We start from the raw sequence: 14,149 nt of genomic DNA on the forward strand, positions 1-14,149 counted from the left end.
TTAACATAAGACTGATATGTTATTAAAGCCTAACATTTATTTGTGCACTGAGTTGCATTCTCCTCTGAGATTTTGATCTGATTGCAACTTGAGGTGAGAGGCATCTTTGCCACTCTTTCATTCCCCTATAGGAACCTCTGAAACTTCAAATGAATTTACAGCTAAACTGCTATGATTTTGTTTTTTTCAAAATTAAAAGAACTGTTGCAGATGTGATAATACTATACTAATTTTGCTCTTAGAACAGTTTGTTTTCTGATCTTTTAGTGAAAAAGAAACAGTATTATAGCATAAAGAATTTAAGTATGAAATCATACCTGTTTGTGTATTCTATTTTATGATTGTTTTATGCTTTTCTATTCCCTTAATTTTTGCAGACTGCTTCCTCAAAAAAGGAAACCTTTTGAGAAGTTCTTTGCCTTTATGTATTAAAAACTGCATACTATTTTAAGATAGGCATGACATTAAGGAATTCTGTAGAATGTACACGGAACAAAGGTTCCATGAGTCCACAGTAATATTTAAATGTTTTGAGATATGTGACTATAATACTGTGTGCTATTATCTTTTTCTAGAGAACAATTTAATAATGAGTTAGTACTTCAAAATGGATATGAAAGTATGTTTAGTACAGTATTTGAGCCAAGCTGTATAATAGTAAAAGGCAGTTCTGAGAAAGCAGGTCTGTTAATCAGTACTTAATTTTCCCTTAAAATGCCTGATTAAAGAATATTAAAATTATTGTGATGTGATTCTTAGCCCTCCCAGCTACTGAACAGTACCATTTTAAATAGAATGTTTTACTGTCTTCCTAAACATCACATTTAGAGTACCTTCCAATATAATTAATAGGAGTTCATTTAAATAAATGGTATTAGCTAAGCCCACTACTTTACTCCTCTCTTTACTACTCAGGAGTATCACTATCAAGGCTTACACTGAATAGCCTCATCAACTTTATGTTTGAGAGTCAGTGTATTTCTTGCACATGAAGAAAACTTAAAATATATTTATCACAGAGGCTACTGAAGTTCCTTATAAAGAAACGGGGATTTTTATTTACAGGATACAAGTTTGTCATATGTAATTCAAAATGTAAGTTAGGGTTTTAGCACATTAATCTAGGCCTATGATATAGGCTATATTAGTCAGCATTACATTGATTATTCTTCAGTATTAGATACATTTTTCACAGATGAGATCCGAGATGACTATAAAAAAATTATTTTCTAAGAACATGTTAAAAAATTAGTAATATATCATTTCAGAATGCTAATTCTGCCTGGAATAAGACAGCTTGGCAGAATAAAACTGTCCTCTGGGATATTTGTGTATTCTTTTTGCCTGAGATACCTTCAGGACAAAATCAGTGGTAATCAATAGCACTTCTCATTTGTTTTAGCCAGGCAGAAAGATCAATAATATAAGCTGATATCTAATTTTAGGAGAAGAATAATAAAGCAGTTTTTGCTTTAGTATTACCTATATGTTAGAAGAATCAAATAAAGGAAAAATGTATTATTTGTTAGTGGCAGAATATCAAAAATGTTAGGCTTTTATAATTTAGCCCTTGAGTTTTTAGCTGTATTTTCCAGTGGGTTCCCAGATAACTGTTTTTTTAGATTGTCAAGTCCTTATGGAGAAAACACAGTTATAGACTTCCTTTGTATTTCTTACAATGATGAACAATTCATTTTATTCAACATGATAAAATATGATCTTGTGTTCTTAAAAAGAAATAATTCTTTCTATATTTACGTAGTCATTTGGATCATGATACAGATTAAACAGGGGAAATAGTTATTGCTGTGATTAGGAGTGCTGAGTGAAATATAGTCGTCATTTTTTGTGTGTTAATATTCACTGTGGAACAAGAAGGTAGGGCATTTCCTACATACATCACCAGATTTGTCTATAATGAGAAGAGTTTATTCACACTAAAATTGGTAACAAGAAAACTTTTTTTTTCCTAAAAATATTTGTTCTCTTTTTTTTTTCTTCCTTTACTGTCAGCAGATAAGGAAAATCTACCATTATGTATTCTGTAGACAAGTCAGATCTAAGATTGTAATCCACCAATTCATTTAGAAATCACTTATATTGTTTCAGGTTAACAGTTGTATAAATGATAATTTGGTTACCCAACTATTGTTGAAGTCTCATGTTGAGGAAAGGACTTTCTAAACAGACCTAGATTTTATTTAGGGTTCTACTACTTATTATCTTATACAAAATCTAAGTAATAATAGGATTGCTATAAATGCTGAGATTGTACATTAGAAAATGTACTAGTGGATCTTCTTTACCCCAGCTTTTTATTTTGAAAAACTATAAACCAGAAAAATGAACACAGAAAAGCTAGAATAATAAAATAGTGCATATCCATGTGCTCTTCATCAAGAGTCATCAGTTACCATTTCACCACATTTGTGTACATATTCCTTTCCTTTCACTGTGTGTGTATGCTTTATGTGACCTTATACACACAAATGTACATTCTTCTGCGGAATCATTTGAGAGCAAGTTGACATTTTCTGTTTATTCTTGATCTTGATTGATACTGCTTGAATGTGTCACACTCCACTTTTGATTTAGCCTCTAATTGTCAACCCTCTCTCTAGGGGTCTGTCACTTCTGCCCCTATTCTCTTGCTTATTTTCAACATCCTTTCTGACCATAGCCATTGGGAGTTGTAACCCAGCCAGCTTGGATTCAAGGCAGATGGGGGTCTCCTGAAACCTCAGGTCACTTGCCTAGAACAAAGAGTTTGTACCCAGAAAACATAATAAAAATGTGATTCATCTTATTTTCATTCTTTGTGATATTTAGAATGTAAAGATTTATGAAAAAAGAAAAAATGCAACTTTTTTTTTCCTAGGGCCCACAGCCATGCTATACGTTTAACATTACTTCTCCCAGCAGTCCTGTTACTATTAGTAATAGCCATTTAGAGAAGAGGAAGCATACTCGCTAATGTTAGGTAATTCGCCCAAGGTCACCACTTAGGATTTGAACTCAAGGCAGCTAACTCTAAAACCAGTGCTAACTCCAGGACAGCAGTATTTTTTATAGGTGTACATTCTACTTTTAGAAATGTAAGAAATGCATTTTCCTGTTCATCAATTAGATTTCAAGCCTGTATTAGTCTTTATTACACTATTATATGACTTCTTAAAGAAATAATTCACAAACTAAATTTTACTCATCTGAAAGGTTGTTTATCTATCTTTACCTTATTACTTACACAGACTTCTCTTCAATAGCCTCTAAACTCAGTCCTTTATTTTCTAAAAAGGGCCAGGAAGTAAATTATTCAGGTTTTATAGGCCATATATTTTCTCTTGCAATACTGAACTCTTTACACTGTTGCATGAAAACAGCTATAGCCAACACATAAATGAATGGGTGAGACTGTGTTTCGAAAAAAGTACTTTTAAAAACAGACCCATTTTGGCTCGGCGCCTATAGCTCAACCGGCTAAGGCGCCAGCCATGTACACCTAAGGTGGCGGGTTCAAATCCCCAGCCCGGACCCGCCAAACAACAATGACGGCTGCAACCAAAAAATAGCCAGGCGTTGTGGCGGGCGCCTGTGGTCCCAGCTACTTGGGAGGCGGAGGCAGGAGACTCGCTTGAGCCCAGGAGTTGGAGGTTGCTATGAGCTGTAATGCCATGGCACTCTACACAGGGGGACAGCTTGAGGCTCTGTCTCAAAAAAAAAAAAAAAAAAAAAACAGACCCATTTTGACCTGTGGGCTGTGGTTTATTGACCCCCATCTTATTGATCATTGTCTTATATATGCCCATAAGAATTTATATGCCACAGAATGTTGTGAAGGACACTGTTAAGAGACATACAGATGTCCTTCTCTCATGTTTTTGTTTATGTGTATACAGTGACTTACATGTGCCTTCCACATGAGAAATTACAGACGAAGAAATAAAAAACACAGCAGGTGCCTCAAAACATGCTATCAATGAAAGTCATTTTGGCACTAGACAGGGAACATCCTGTTGAAAGACCAATGATGTTTAAAAGGAAAACTAGTTACATGACCCCTGCCATCAAGCATGTGGTAATAATATGTTCCATCTAGCATGCTATGAGCCATATTCTGATCTTGCTATTTGAGGAATGTTGAATGTCCATAGCACGGGCAAAATGAAAGAAAGAAAGAAAGAAATACAAAACAGATGTAACAGTGGACATTTCAGTATAGCATCTATGGAAGACTTAAGGGTTCCTAGGTCAGACCACTCTTAGACAGTTAACATCATCAATAGATTTGTATAGTTCATGGTCTGCTTTATAAATAAAATATACATAAGTTATTTATATTTTTATTGATCATTTTCTCCCTTTTATCATTTCTTCTGAGATTATTTTAAGGGAGACCATTTCTCCTTTGTCTGATAATGACACCTTTCTGTCTCAATCCGCTGAGCATTGTATCTGTTGGAATTTGTTAAAGAGAAGGCTATTGAAGAGAAGTCTGTGTAATTATTAATGCTGAATAATTACATTGATATTATATAGTCTTTATGTATACCTCATATTTTCTAGTGATTGAATCATCTTCTCACTACTTTCCTCTTTTGTAACACAATATACATGTATCAACTTTGTCCACAGAAGAATTTTTTTTCCTTTTTGGGAGTCTGAAAAAATTATGTTCTTAATTATGAGTTTTTCTGAAAGATATAATGTCTGACTTTGGCTGGTTTAGTACATCTGTTGCTTCATTTGTTCCAGCAATGTTGAATAAGCTTTAAGGAAATTGAAACATTAAATGAAAATGGAAAGACAACACAGCAAAAGTTATGAGATGCAGCCAAAGCCATGATCAGAGGGAAACTTACTGTTATAAATGCCTACATTTAAAAAGGAGCAAGCTCTCACGTAGATAACCTAGCCTTACACTTATGAAACTAGGAAAGAACAACTAAACTGAAAGCCAGTAGAAGAAAGGAAATAATAAAGATTAGGTGGAAATAAAGAAAATAGAGAATAGGCTGGGTGTAGTCAGTGCCTCTCATCTTTAATCCTAGCACTCTCAGATGCTAAGGCAGGAGGATCATTGAGGTCAGGAGTTCAAGACAAGCCTGAGTAAGAGTGAGATCCTGTCTCTCCTAAAAATATAAAAATTAGCTGGGTGTGGTGCCATGTGCCCCTATTCTCAACTACTCTGCAACCTGAGGCAGGAGGATAGCTTGAACCAAGAGTTTGAGATTGCCGTCAGCTACAGTAATGTCACTACACTCTATTCAGGGCAGCAGAGCAAGGCTGTCTTAAAAAGGAAAAAATGGAGGCTAGGCACCTGTAGCTCAAGTAGCTAAGGCACCAGCCACATACACCAGAGCTGGCGGGTTTGAACCCAGCCCAGGCCTACTAAACAATGACAACTGCAACCAAAAAATATGCAGGTGTTGTGGCAGGTACCTGTAGTCCCAGGTACTTGGGAGGCTGAGGCAAGCGAATCACTTAAACCCAGGAGTTGAAGTTGCTGTGAGCTATGATGCTACGGCACTCTACCCAGGGCAACAGCTTGAGGCTCTGTCTCCCAAAAAAAGAGGAAAAAGAATATAGAGAATAGAAGACAGTAGAAAAAAATCAACAAAATCAAAAATTGATTTTTTAAAAAGGTAAAATTGGCAAACTTAGCTAGATTGACTATGAAAGAAAAGAACAGAATCAAACTACTAAAATCGGATTTTAAAATAGGGGTTATTACTACCAACTTTACAGAAATAAAAAGGGCAATTCTGGGCGGTGCCCGTGACTCAAGGAGTAGGGCGCTGGCCCCATATAGCAGAGGTGGTGGGTTCAAACCTCAGCCCCAGCCAAAAACTGCAAAAAAAAAAAAAGTGCATTTCTATACACTAGTAAAATGAAGAATAAAATCAGAAAACAAGTCCATTTACTATAGTATTTTTATTTTTTTGTTTTCTTGAGATAGAGTCTCACTTTGTCACCCTCGGTAGAGTGGTATAGCATCATAGCTCACAGCAACCTCAAATTCTTGGGCTCAAGCAATCCTCTTGCCTCAGCCTCCCAAGTAGCTATGACCAATACCAGTACTGGACTACCAAACAGGTACCTGCCCCAAGGCCTAGCTATTTTTTAGAGATGGAGTCTTGCTCTTGCCCAGGCTGGTCTCAAACTCAGGAGCTCAGGCAGTCCACCCACCTCGGTCTTCCAGAGTGCTGGGATTACAGGCATGAGCTACCATGCATAACCTACAGTAGTATTTAAAAGAATAAAATACCTCAGGATAAGTTTTAACATAAGTTATAAGACGTGTACATTGAAAGCCACAAAGCATTGCCAAAAGAAATTACAGAAGATGTAAATAAATGGCAGCACATTTAGTGTGCATCTATTAGAAGATCTGATATTGTTAAGAAGGCAGTACTCTTCAAAGTAATCTACAAATTCAGTACAGTTTCTGTCAATGTCAATGTCCTTTCTTTGCAGAAATAGAAAAACTTATGTTCAGATCTATATGGAATTTCAAGAGGTTCTCATATAGTCAAAACAATATTGAAAACGAACATATTTGGAGTACTCATCTTTTCCAGTTTCAAAACTTACTCTAAAGTTATAGTAATCAAAACAGTGTGATACCAGCAGAAGGTAGACAGGTAGACCACTGGAAAAGAATTGAGAGTTCAGAAATAAACCCATACATCTACAGTGAATTGATTTTCAACAGGATGCAAAGAACACTGAATAAAGAAATAGTTTTCTTCTCAACATACAGCAGTGGGACATCTGGATATCCACATGCAAAAGAATGAAGTTGGGCCCCTTCCTCATACCATATATAATTAATTAACTCAATGTAGATCATAGACCTAAATAGAAAAGTGAAAACTAAAACTTTCTGGAGAAAATACAGGGCTATATCTTCATGACCTTAGTTTTAGCAATGGATTCTTAGATAAGGCACAGAAAGAATCAGCAACAGAAAAAATAAGTTCAGCTTCATCGAAATTAAAAATGTGTGTCAAAGGACATTATCTAGACAGTGAAGAGACCATCTACAGAATAAGAGAAAATATTTGCAGCTCATATTATCTAATAAGGGGCTAATATACAGAACATACTAGGTCATTAAACCTAAAATGTTCAATTTTGAATTAAAAGTTTAGTTCATTATATGTCAAACAAGAAGCAGTACAGTTAATCAAAGTATGCACCTAAACCAGTGATTTTCATGGTATGCCATGAGAGGATCTTAGGTGTGCCACAAAAAGTTTTAAAGATCATTAATTTATTAGCACTCTGAGAGGCCAAGGCAGGTAGATTGCCTGAGCTCAGAATTTCAAGATCAGCCTGAGCAAAAGTGTGACCCTTGTCTCTGCTAAAAATAGAAAAACTAGACAGACATCGGGGCAGGCACCTGTATTCCCAGCTTCTCTGGAGTCTGGGGTAAGGGGCTCAATCACCTGAGCCCAAGAATTTGAGGTTGCTGTAAGCTATGATGCTATGACACTCTACCCAGGGCACAGAGTAAGACTCTGTCTCAAAATAAACAGAAAGATTATTAATTAAATAATCTTAGAAAAAAGTTCAAAACACAGTAAGTATATTCTTTTTTTTTTTTTTTAGGATCAGTGCCCATAGCACAGTGGTTATGGCATCAGCCACATACACCGAGGCTGGCCAGGTTTCAACCCACCCTGGGCCAGCTAAACAACAATGACAACTACAGCAAAAAATAACTGGGCATTGTGATGGGCACCTATAGTCCCATCTACTTGGGAGGCTGAGGCAATAGAGTTGTTTTAAGGTGCTGTGAGCTGTGACGCTGGGGCACTCTACCAAGGGCGGCATAGTAAGACTCTGTCTATAAATAAATAAATAACTAACATAATTTAACTTACAGAAGTTTACCTGTAAATTCAAATGTGCTGTGAGATGAAAAAGATAGAAAATGCTGACCTAAACTATTAACACAGGTTTGCCATCTTAATGGCAGCTTGTTTCTGCCAACAATTAAGTAGCTTGGAGAGTGAGTGGTGATGAAATCGCAAAAGGTGGTTTTCACCACTTGTTGAGAATTGAATTTTTTTTTTTTGCCAAAAAGTGGTCCAAAGCCTGAAAGAAGAGATAGTCATTTGGTGCAAGGTCTGGTGAAAAGAGTAGATGACAGGGATTTTCCAAGTCCAGCGTCTGTAGTTTGAGCAATATTGTTTGTGGAACAACATTATGTTGTAAGAGAAATGGCCTATGTCTCTTGACCAATCTCAGCTGGTTAATCAGAAGCACCTTCATCATGTTGTCCAGTTGGTTGCAGTAGACATCTGCTGTCATTGATTAACCAGGTTTCATGAAGCTGTAGTGCATAATACCAGCATTGGACTACCAGACAGACACCATTAGCTTTTCTAATGAATATTCGGTTTTGGTCTGTCTTTCGCCACTCCATCTTTATCTATCCATTGTTGCAGTTGTCAGATATAATCTGTTTCTCATCACATGTAACAATATAGTATAGAAATGGTTTGCATTTATGCGGTGACTGCAAAGAAAGGCAAGCCTTGAGATTTCTTTTCTGACACTCGTTGAATTCATGCAGGAGCCACCTAGCCAGCTTTTTTACCCTGATGATTTGTATCAAGTGGTCCAACATTGTTGGATTATATCAAACCTTGCTGGGGCGGCGCCTGGGGCTCAGTGGGTAGGGTCCCAGCCCCATATACTGAGGGTGCCGGGTTTGAACTCGGCCCCAGCCAAACTGCAACAAGAAAATAGCCTGACGTTGTGGCAGGCACCTGTGGTCCCAGCTGCTTGGGAGGCAAGAGAATCACCTAAGCCAAAGAGCTGGAGATCACTGTGAGCTGTGACAGCACAGTACTCTACTGAGGGCAATAAAGTGAAACTCTGTCTCTATTAAAAAAAAAACAACAACAAAAACCATTGCTGCTATTTCATGCACAGGTTGAGATGGATTCACTTCCACTACAGTTTTTAGCTTATCATTATCCACCCTGGTCTCAGGTCACTTACGTGACTCATTTTCAAGATTAAAATCACCAGAATGGAACTTCTGAAACCATGGACATTCTATATATTTATTATTCACATCCTTCACAAATATTTTATCAATGTTTCTAGCTATCCATGTTGCGTTGGTTCCATGATGGAACTCATTCAAAAATAGCATGAATTTTTTATTTATCTTTTAAAAGAAAAATTCAGAAAAATTGCTCTATAAAGAAAAGTTTGCAAGATGATAGGGGATGGAGAGAGGAAAGAAGTGAGGGGATTGAGGGGGGGACACAGTGTGTGACACACCTCTTGGGGGAGGGGCGGAATTATAAGAGGGACTTTACCTAACAAATGCAAACAGTGTAACCTGGTTCTTTGTACCCTCAGGGATTCCCCAAGGATAAAAAATAAATAAATACAATGTTTGCAAGATAATCACAAGCCATAACGTGTCTTTGAAAGAATAAGGATGTAGCTTCTCAATTTAAAATAAAAAGTGTCAAAGTGAAATGTTAGACATAACAACTGTAAAACTTACTACTTAATGAAATTGGAGATTTCTTACTAACCTAAAATAAAGAACTCTTTCAATACAACAAGAAGACAACATGATTAGAAAATGGGCAAACAACTTGAATAGACATTTTTCCAAAGAAGAAATTCAAATATCCATCAAGTCCAGGAAAAGATGTTCAATATCATTAACCATTAAGGTAATGAAAATCAAAACCACAGTAAGATACTACTTCACTCCACAAGAGTAGCCATAATTTAAAAAGCAGACAAACTGAAATTAACAGTTGATGCCAAGGATGTGGAAAATTACTGGTATGAGTGTAAAATGGTAAGGCCACTGTGGAAAACAGCTTGGCAGTTTCTCAGAAAGTTTATAGAATCATATGTTTCTCAGAAAGTTTATAGAAGCTGCTAGTTATATATCCAAAAGAATTGAAAACAGGAGCTCAAATACTTATACATGAATATTGATGGCAGCACTATTCAGAGGAGTCTACCACTAGAAACAAGAATGGCCATCAGTGGATGAATGGATTGACAAAGTGTGGTATATCCATATAATAAAGATTATTCAGCCTTAAAAAAGAATAGAGTACTGACACATAATACAATGTAGGTAAACATTGAAGGCATTATGTTAAGTGAAAGAAGCCAGATACAAAGGCCACATTTTGTATGATTCTAGGTACATAAAATATCCAGAATAGTCAAAATCCTTAGAAACAGAAAGCAGATTCACAGTTGCCAGGGCCTGGAAGACAATGAATGACGAGTAACTGCTTAATGTGGGTATGGAGTTTCCTTTGGGGTGATGAAAATATTTTAGAGCTAGACAGTGGTTGGTATTGCTTAAGCAGACTCACTGACTAAAAATGTTTTAAGGCAAAATTTTAGAAAAAAAAAAGAAAAAGGCCAGGCACAGTGTGGTTCACGTCTGTAATCCTAGTACTTTGGGAGGCCAAGGTGGGTGGATCACTTGAGCTCAAGAGTTCAAGATCAGCCTGACCAAGAGCAAGACCCCATTTGTAAAAAATAGTTAAGTGTTGTGGTGGGCGCCTGTAGCTCCAACTACTCAGGAGGCTGAGGCAAGAGAATCACTTAAGCCTAAGAGTTTGAGGTTGCTGTGAGCTGTGATGCCACAGTACTCTACTGAAGGTGACATAGCAAAACTCTGTTTCTAAAAAAACTAAAATTCTTAAAAATTAAGAAAAAAAGTCATTTAGATGAGAGCTTTTCTTAACTATTAGAATGGAGGCAGAGACTGGGCTACTATGACTACTATTCCAAAGTTCTGCTGATTCTTCTCTAACCAGAGCTGAGGTTTATTTCCAGTACCTTTATGATAATCAGTGGCTGAAAGGCCAGCCACTAAGAGTCTGGTGATGGCCCTAAGGAATATCATATATATGGCAAATTAGTAAATGTATTAGAGGAAGCACAGCTCGTTTCACTGGAGAGTATCCTCTTAAGTATATTCTGTCTCTTCTGTTTGAGGTCTTCTCTCCCTTTCCTGTGTTTTAAGTCTATATGATCTTTCTTTGTCTCAGCTACCAGAAGTTTTGGAGCCAAATTCTGCCAAACTAACCATTTTATGATAGGGTTAATGGAAGAATAGGTTAGGGCTGCTAGGTCTCTGGATTTCAGTAAAGCACTTGGCAAAGTCTTATAATGTCCCTATGATCCTATAGCATACATACCTCGGGATGTCTCTTGAGCCTTGTCATTCTGCTAGGTTTCTTTTAACCATAGTTTTGATGCCTAGTGGTTAGAAAGGCTAACAAATACATTGATGGACAGACTCAGAATCTGGAAGATAGGAATGGGTGATTATTATGGGCTAAATATAGCAAGGTCAATTTTATTAGAGGTAAATGTTAAGTTTTATGCTTCGTACCAGAAAGCACAAGCTGAATGAGTACAGCATTGGAAGGACATAATTTGTTGCATGTGCATCGAAATGAAGAGCCACAGGATGTTACTATCATTCTTATCCTCTTGAGATGAGCGACCCACACTGTTCAGGCCAAATCTGGAACATTGTACCCCATCCCGTTTCACAAGAAATTTTGACAACCTGAAAATAAATCCAGAGGACAGTGTCAGGGATGGTGAGGAGGACGCGCAAACCTGTCATGAGATACAAGTGAAGAAGACAGGAGTGGCTGGCTAGTCTTGAGATTACTTATCAAGCAGTGAAAGCTATCCAAAAAGAAAAAATGAGAAGAAAAAAGAACAGAGTCTCCTGCCTTGTGTGGTCATAAAAGCATTCTAGAAAAGGCTGCTGACCATTTTTCAAAAAATATTTTTGATTACTAAAGGATGGAAGCACAGAGTCACTATAGGTCTTCCAGTCATAAAATGTATATGGAGGTTAGGTATGGAGTATACAGGTAATTACTAAAAAGCAGGCGACATGAGAGTGGGATGACAAGAGAAAATACATTCTAATTGAGTTCTAAAAGTTTGGTGTTTTTTTTGTTTGTTTGTTTTTGTTTTTGTTTTTTAAGAGCCAGAGTTCTGCTCTGTCCTTCCTGCTGGAGTATAATGTCATCAGCCTGGCTCACTATAGTCTTGAACTCCTGGGCTGAAGCTATTCTCCTGCCTCAGCCTCACAGGACTATAGATGTGCACCACTATGCCTGGCTAATATTTTAATTTTTGTAGAAACACGGTCTTACTTTTTTCTCGAGACAGAGTCTCACTCTCTCACACCAGGAGTTGAATGCCATAGCCTCATTATAGTTCACAGCAACCTCAAACTCTTGAGCTCAAAGTGATTCTCATGTCTGAGCTTCCCCTGAGTAGCTGGGACTATAAGCACCCACCACATCACCTGGCTAATTTTTCTACTTTTAGTGGAGACATGATCTCACACTTGCTTAGGTTGGTTGGTCTTGAACTCGTAATCTTAAGCAATCCGCTGGACCTGGCCTCTCATAGTGGTAGGATTACAGGTATGAGCCACCACACCCAGCCCAAACAGGGTCATGCTTATGTTGCCCACGCTGATCTTAACTCCTGATCTCAATCACTCCTCCCAGCTTGGCCTCCCAAAGGGCTGGAATTAGAGACTTGAGTCACTATATCTGGTTTAAGTGCTTGTTAAATTCAAAGCATTGCTGAAAATATTATAAATAACTCAGAAATGATAAAATTTTCAGGCTTGGGTCAGGATCAACAGGAAGATAATTTATTTCCTTGGCCTTATTTTATAGTCTAGTCTCCTGAGACAAGATATAGGGCTTGGGAGCCCAGCACAACTGTCTTCATCAGGAAAACCTGGGACACCATACTATTCATTCTCTACCACAAGTTCTAGGAGAAGACCGCTCCATGACTCTGCAGCACTTGGTGAGTGTTACCATACACCAAATTCCATCCCTCAATTACATCTTTCTTTTTTTGTTTTCCTTCCCTTAGTTTGTACTTCTGATTATACTTTTAATTAAAAGAAATGTGGATTCTTGGGTATTATGTTAATGTCAGAATTATATAAGCATAAAAATATACACATGATATAATACATAATGCATAAAATATATAATGCATAGAAATAACATCCATTAGATATTTAATAAATGAAATAAAAATGTTAACTTACAACATCGTAAGTTTTTTTTTATTTTCTTTTTTGAGACAGAATCTCATGTCACCCTCAGTAGAGTGCTATGGCATCAGAGCTCACAGCAACCTCAAACTCTTGGGCTTTAGTGATTCTCTTGCCTCTACTTCCCAAGTAGCTAGGACTGCAGGCACCCGCCACAATGCCTGGCTATTTTTTTGTTGCAGTTGTCAAGCAGGCCTGGGCCGGGTTCAAACCCACCAGCCTCACTGTATGTGGCCGGCACCCTAACCACTGAGCTATGGGCACCAAGTCATAAATTTTTTATTATAGGTTCTTCCGCTAGTAATTTTGAATGGCTATTTAATTTCTAAGCCATAAATTTTTTTTTGGTGTAAAAAGTTGTTTTTATTTTATTATGGCATTAGCCAAAATTAATAAATTTTTATTCAAGGAATTTCACATGTGATTCTTCTGCTATCCATCTCAAAGGCTGGAGTCCCTGAAGATTTCCTTTCAAGACAACTCTTTTTAATAGAACAGATCCTCAATCCACAGTTGTCCTGTTAGCCCAAAAGTTGCTTGCTGTTATTCTTTTTTCTTTTATTTTCGCTTCTTTGATAAAAACTTGAAATTCCCCACTTTTTAGAGTAGATCAATCTTGCCTGGTTGTCAGTTTGACACCTTCTTGGAAAAACTAATGCATTCAAATCATATTGGTTCCGAAAGCCATCACATTTCAAGCATAGTACAGATTAGTGGGTTATGACAACACCTAAGGTAAAAGCAAATTAATTAGATCTTTCATATCTTTACCAATTGTCTTGTAGTTCTTTCCCACAGACCTAACAAATAGACCTGCGAGTAAAGCAGAACCACAGTGTTACTCTATGAGGTGTTTCCAACAATGTGTGGCTACAGAAAAAGCCCCATCGGGATAGACCTCAACTATAGGCCATAATTTTAACAAGTTTCAAACAACCAATTTAATACTCTTGTTTGGTCCTCAAGATAAGGAAATAAATAGGAAAAAATAAATCTTAACTAGTTTTCTTCTTATAATTAAAATGTCATGTT

The 14,149-nt window shown here is 37.0% G+C and overlaps 1 protein-coding gene and 1 non-coding gene across 2 annotated transcripts in view; one reads left to right on the forward strand and one right to left on the reverse strand.

Annotated features, from left to right (window-relative positions):
• Positions 1 to 14,149, forward strand: part of TCF12 (transcription factor 12) — a 353,758-nt gene that overhangs the window by 250,877 nt on the left and 88,732 nt on the right. Inside the window, exon 7 of the mRNA XM_012801793.2 lies at positions 12,726 to 12,861. Coding sequence (XP_012657247.1) covers positions 12,726 to 12,861 — 136 coding nt within the window. The remainder of the gene's footprint in view (positions 1 to 12,725; positions 12,862 to 14,149) is intronic.
• LOC111723446 lies at positions 13,890 to 14,021 on the reverse strand. Its single transcript, XR_002771976.1, has one exon. It is a non-coding gene; the product is annotated as a small nucleolar RNA SNORA18 (small nucleolar RNA).

The sequence above is a fragment of the Otolemur garnettii genome, unplaced genomic scaffold (assembly GCF_000181295.1).
Source record: "Otolemur garnettii isolate 467f Iridium unplaced genomic scaffold, OtoGar3 scaffold00011, whole genome shotgun sequence".
In the NCBI taxonomy this organism is placed as follows: domain Eukaryota; kingdom Metazoa; phylum Chordata; class Mammalia; order Primates; family Galagidae; genus Otolemur; species Otolemur garnettii.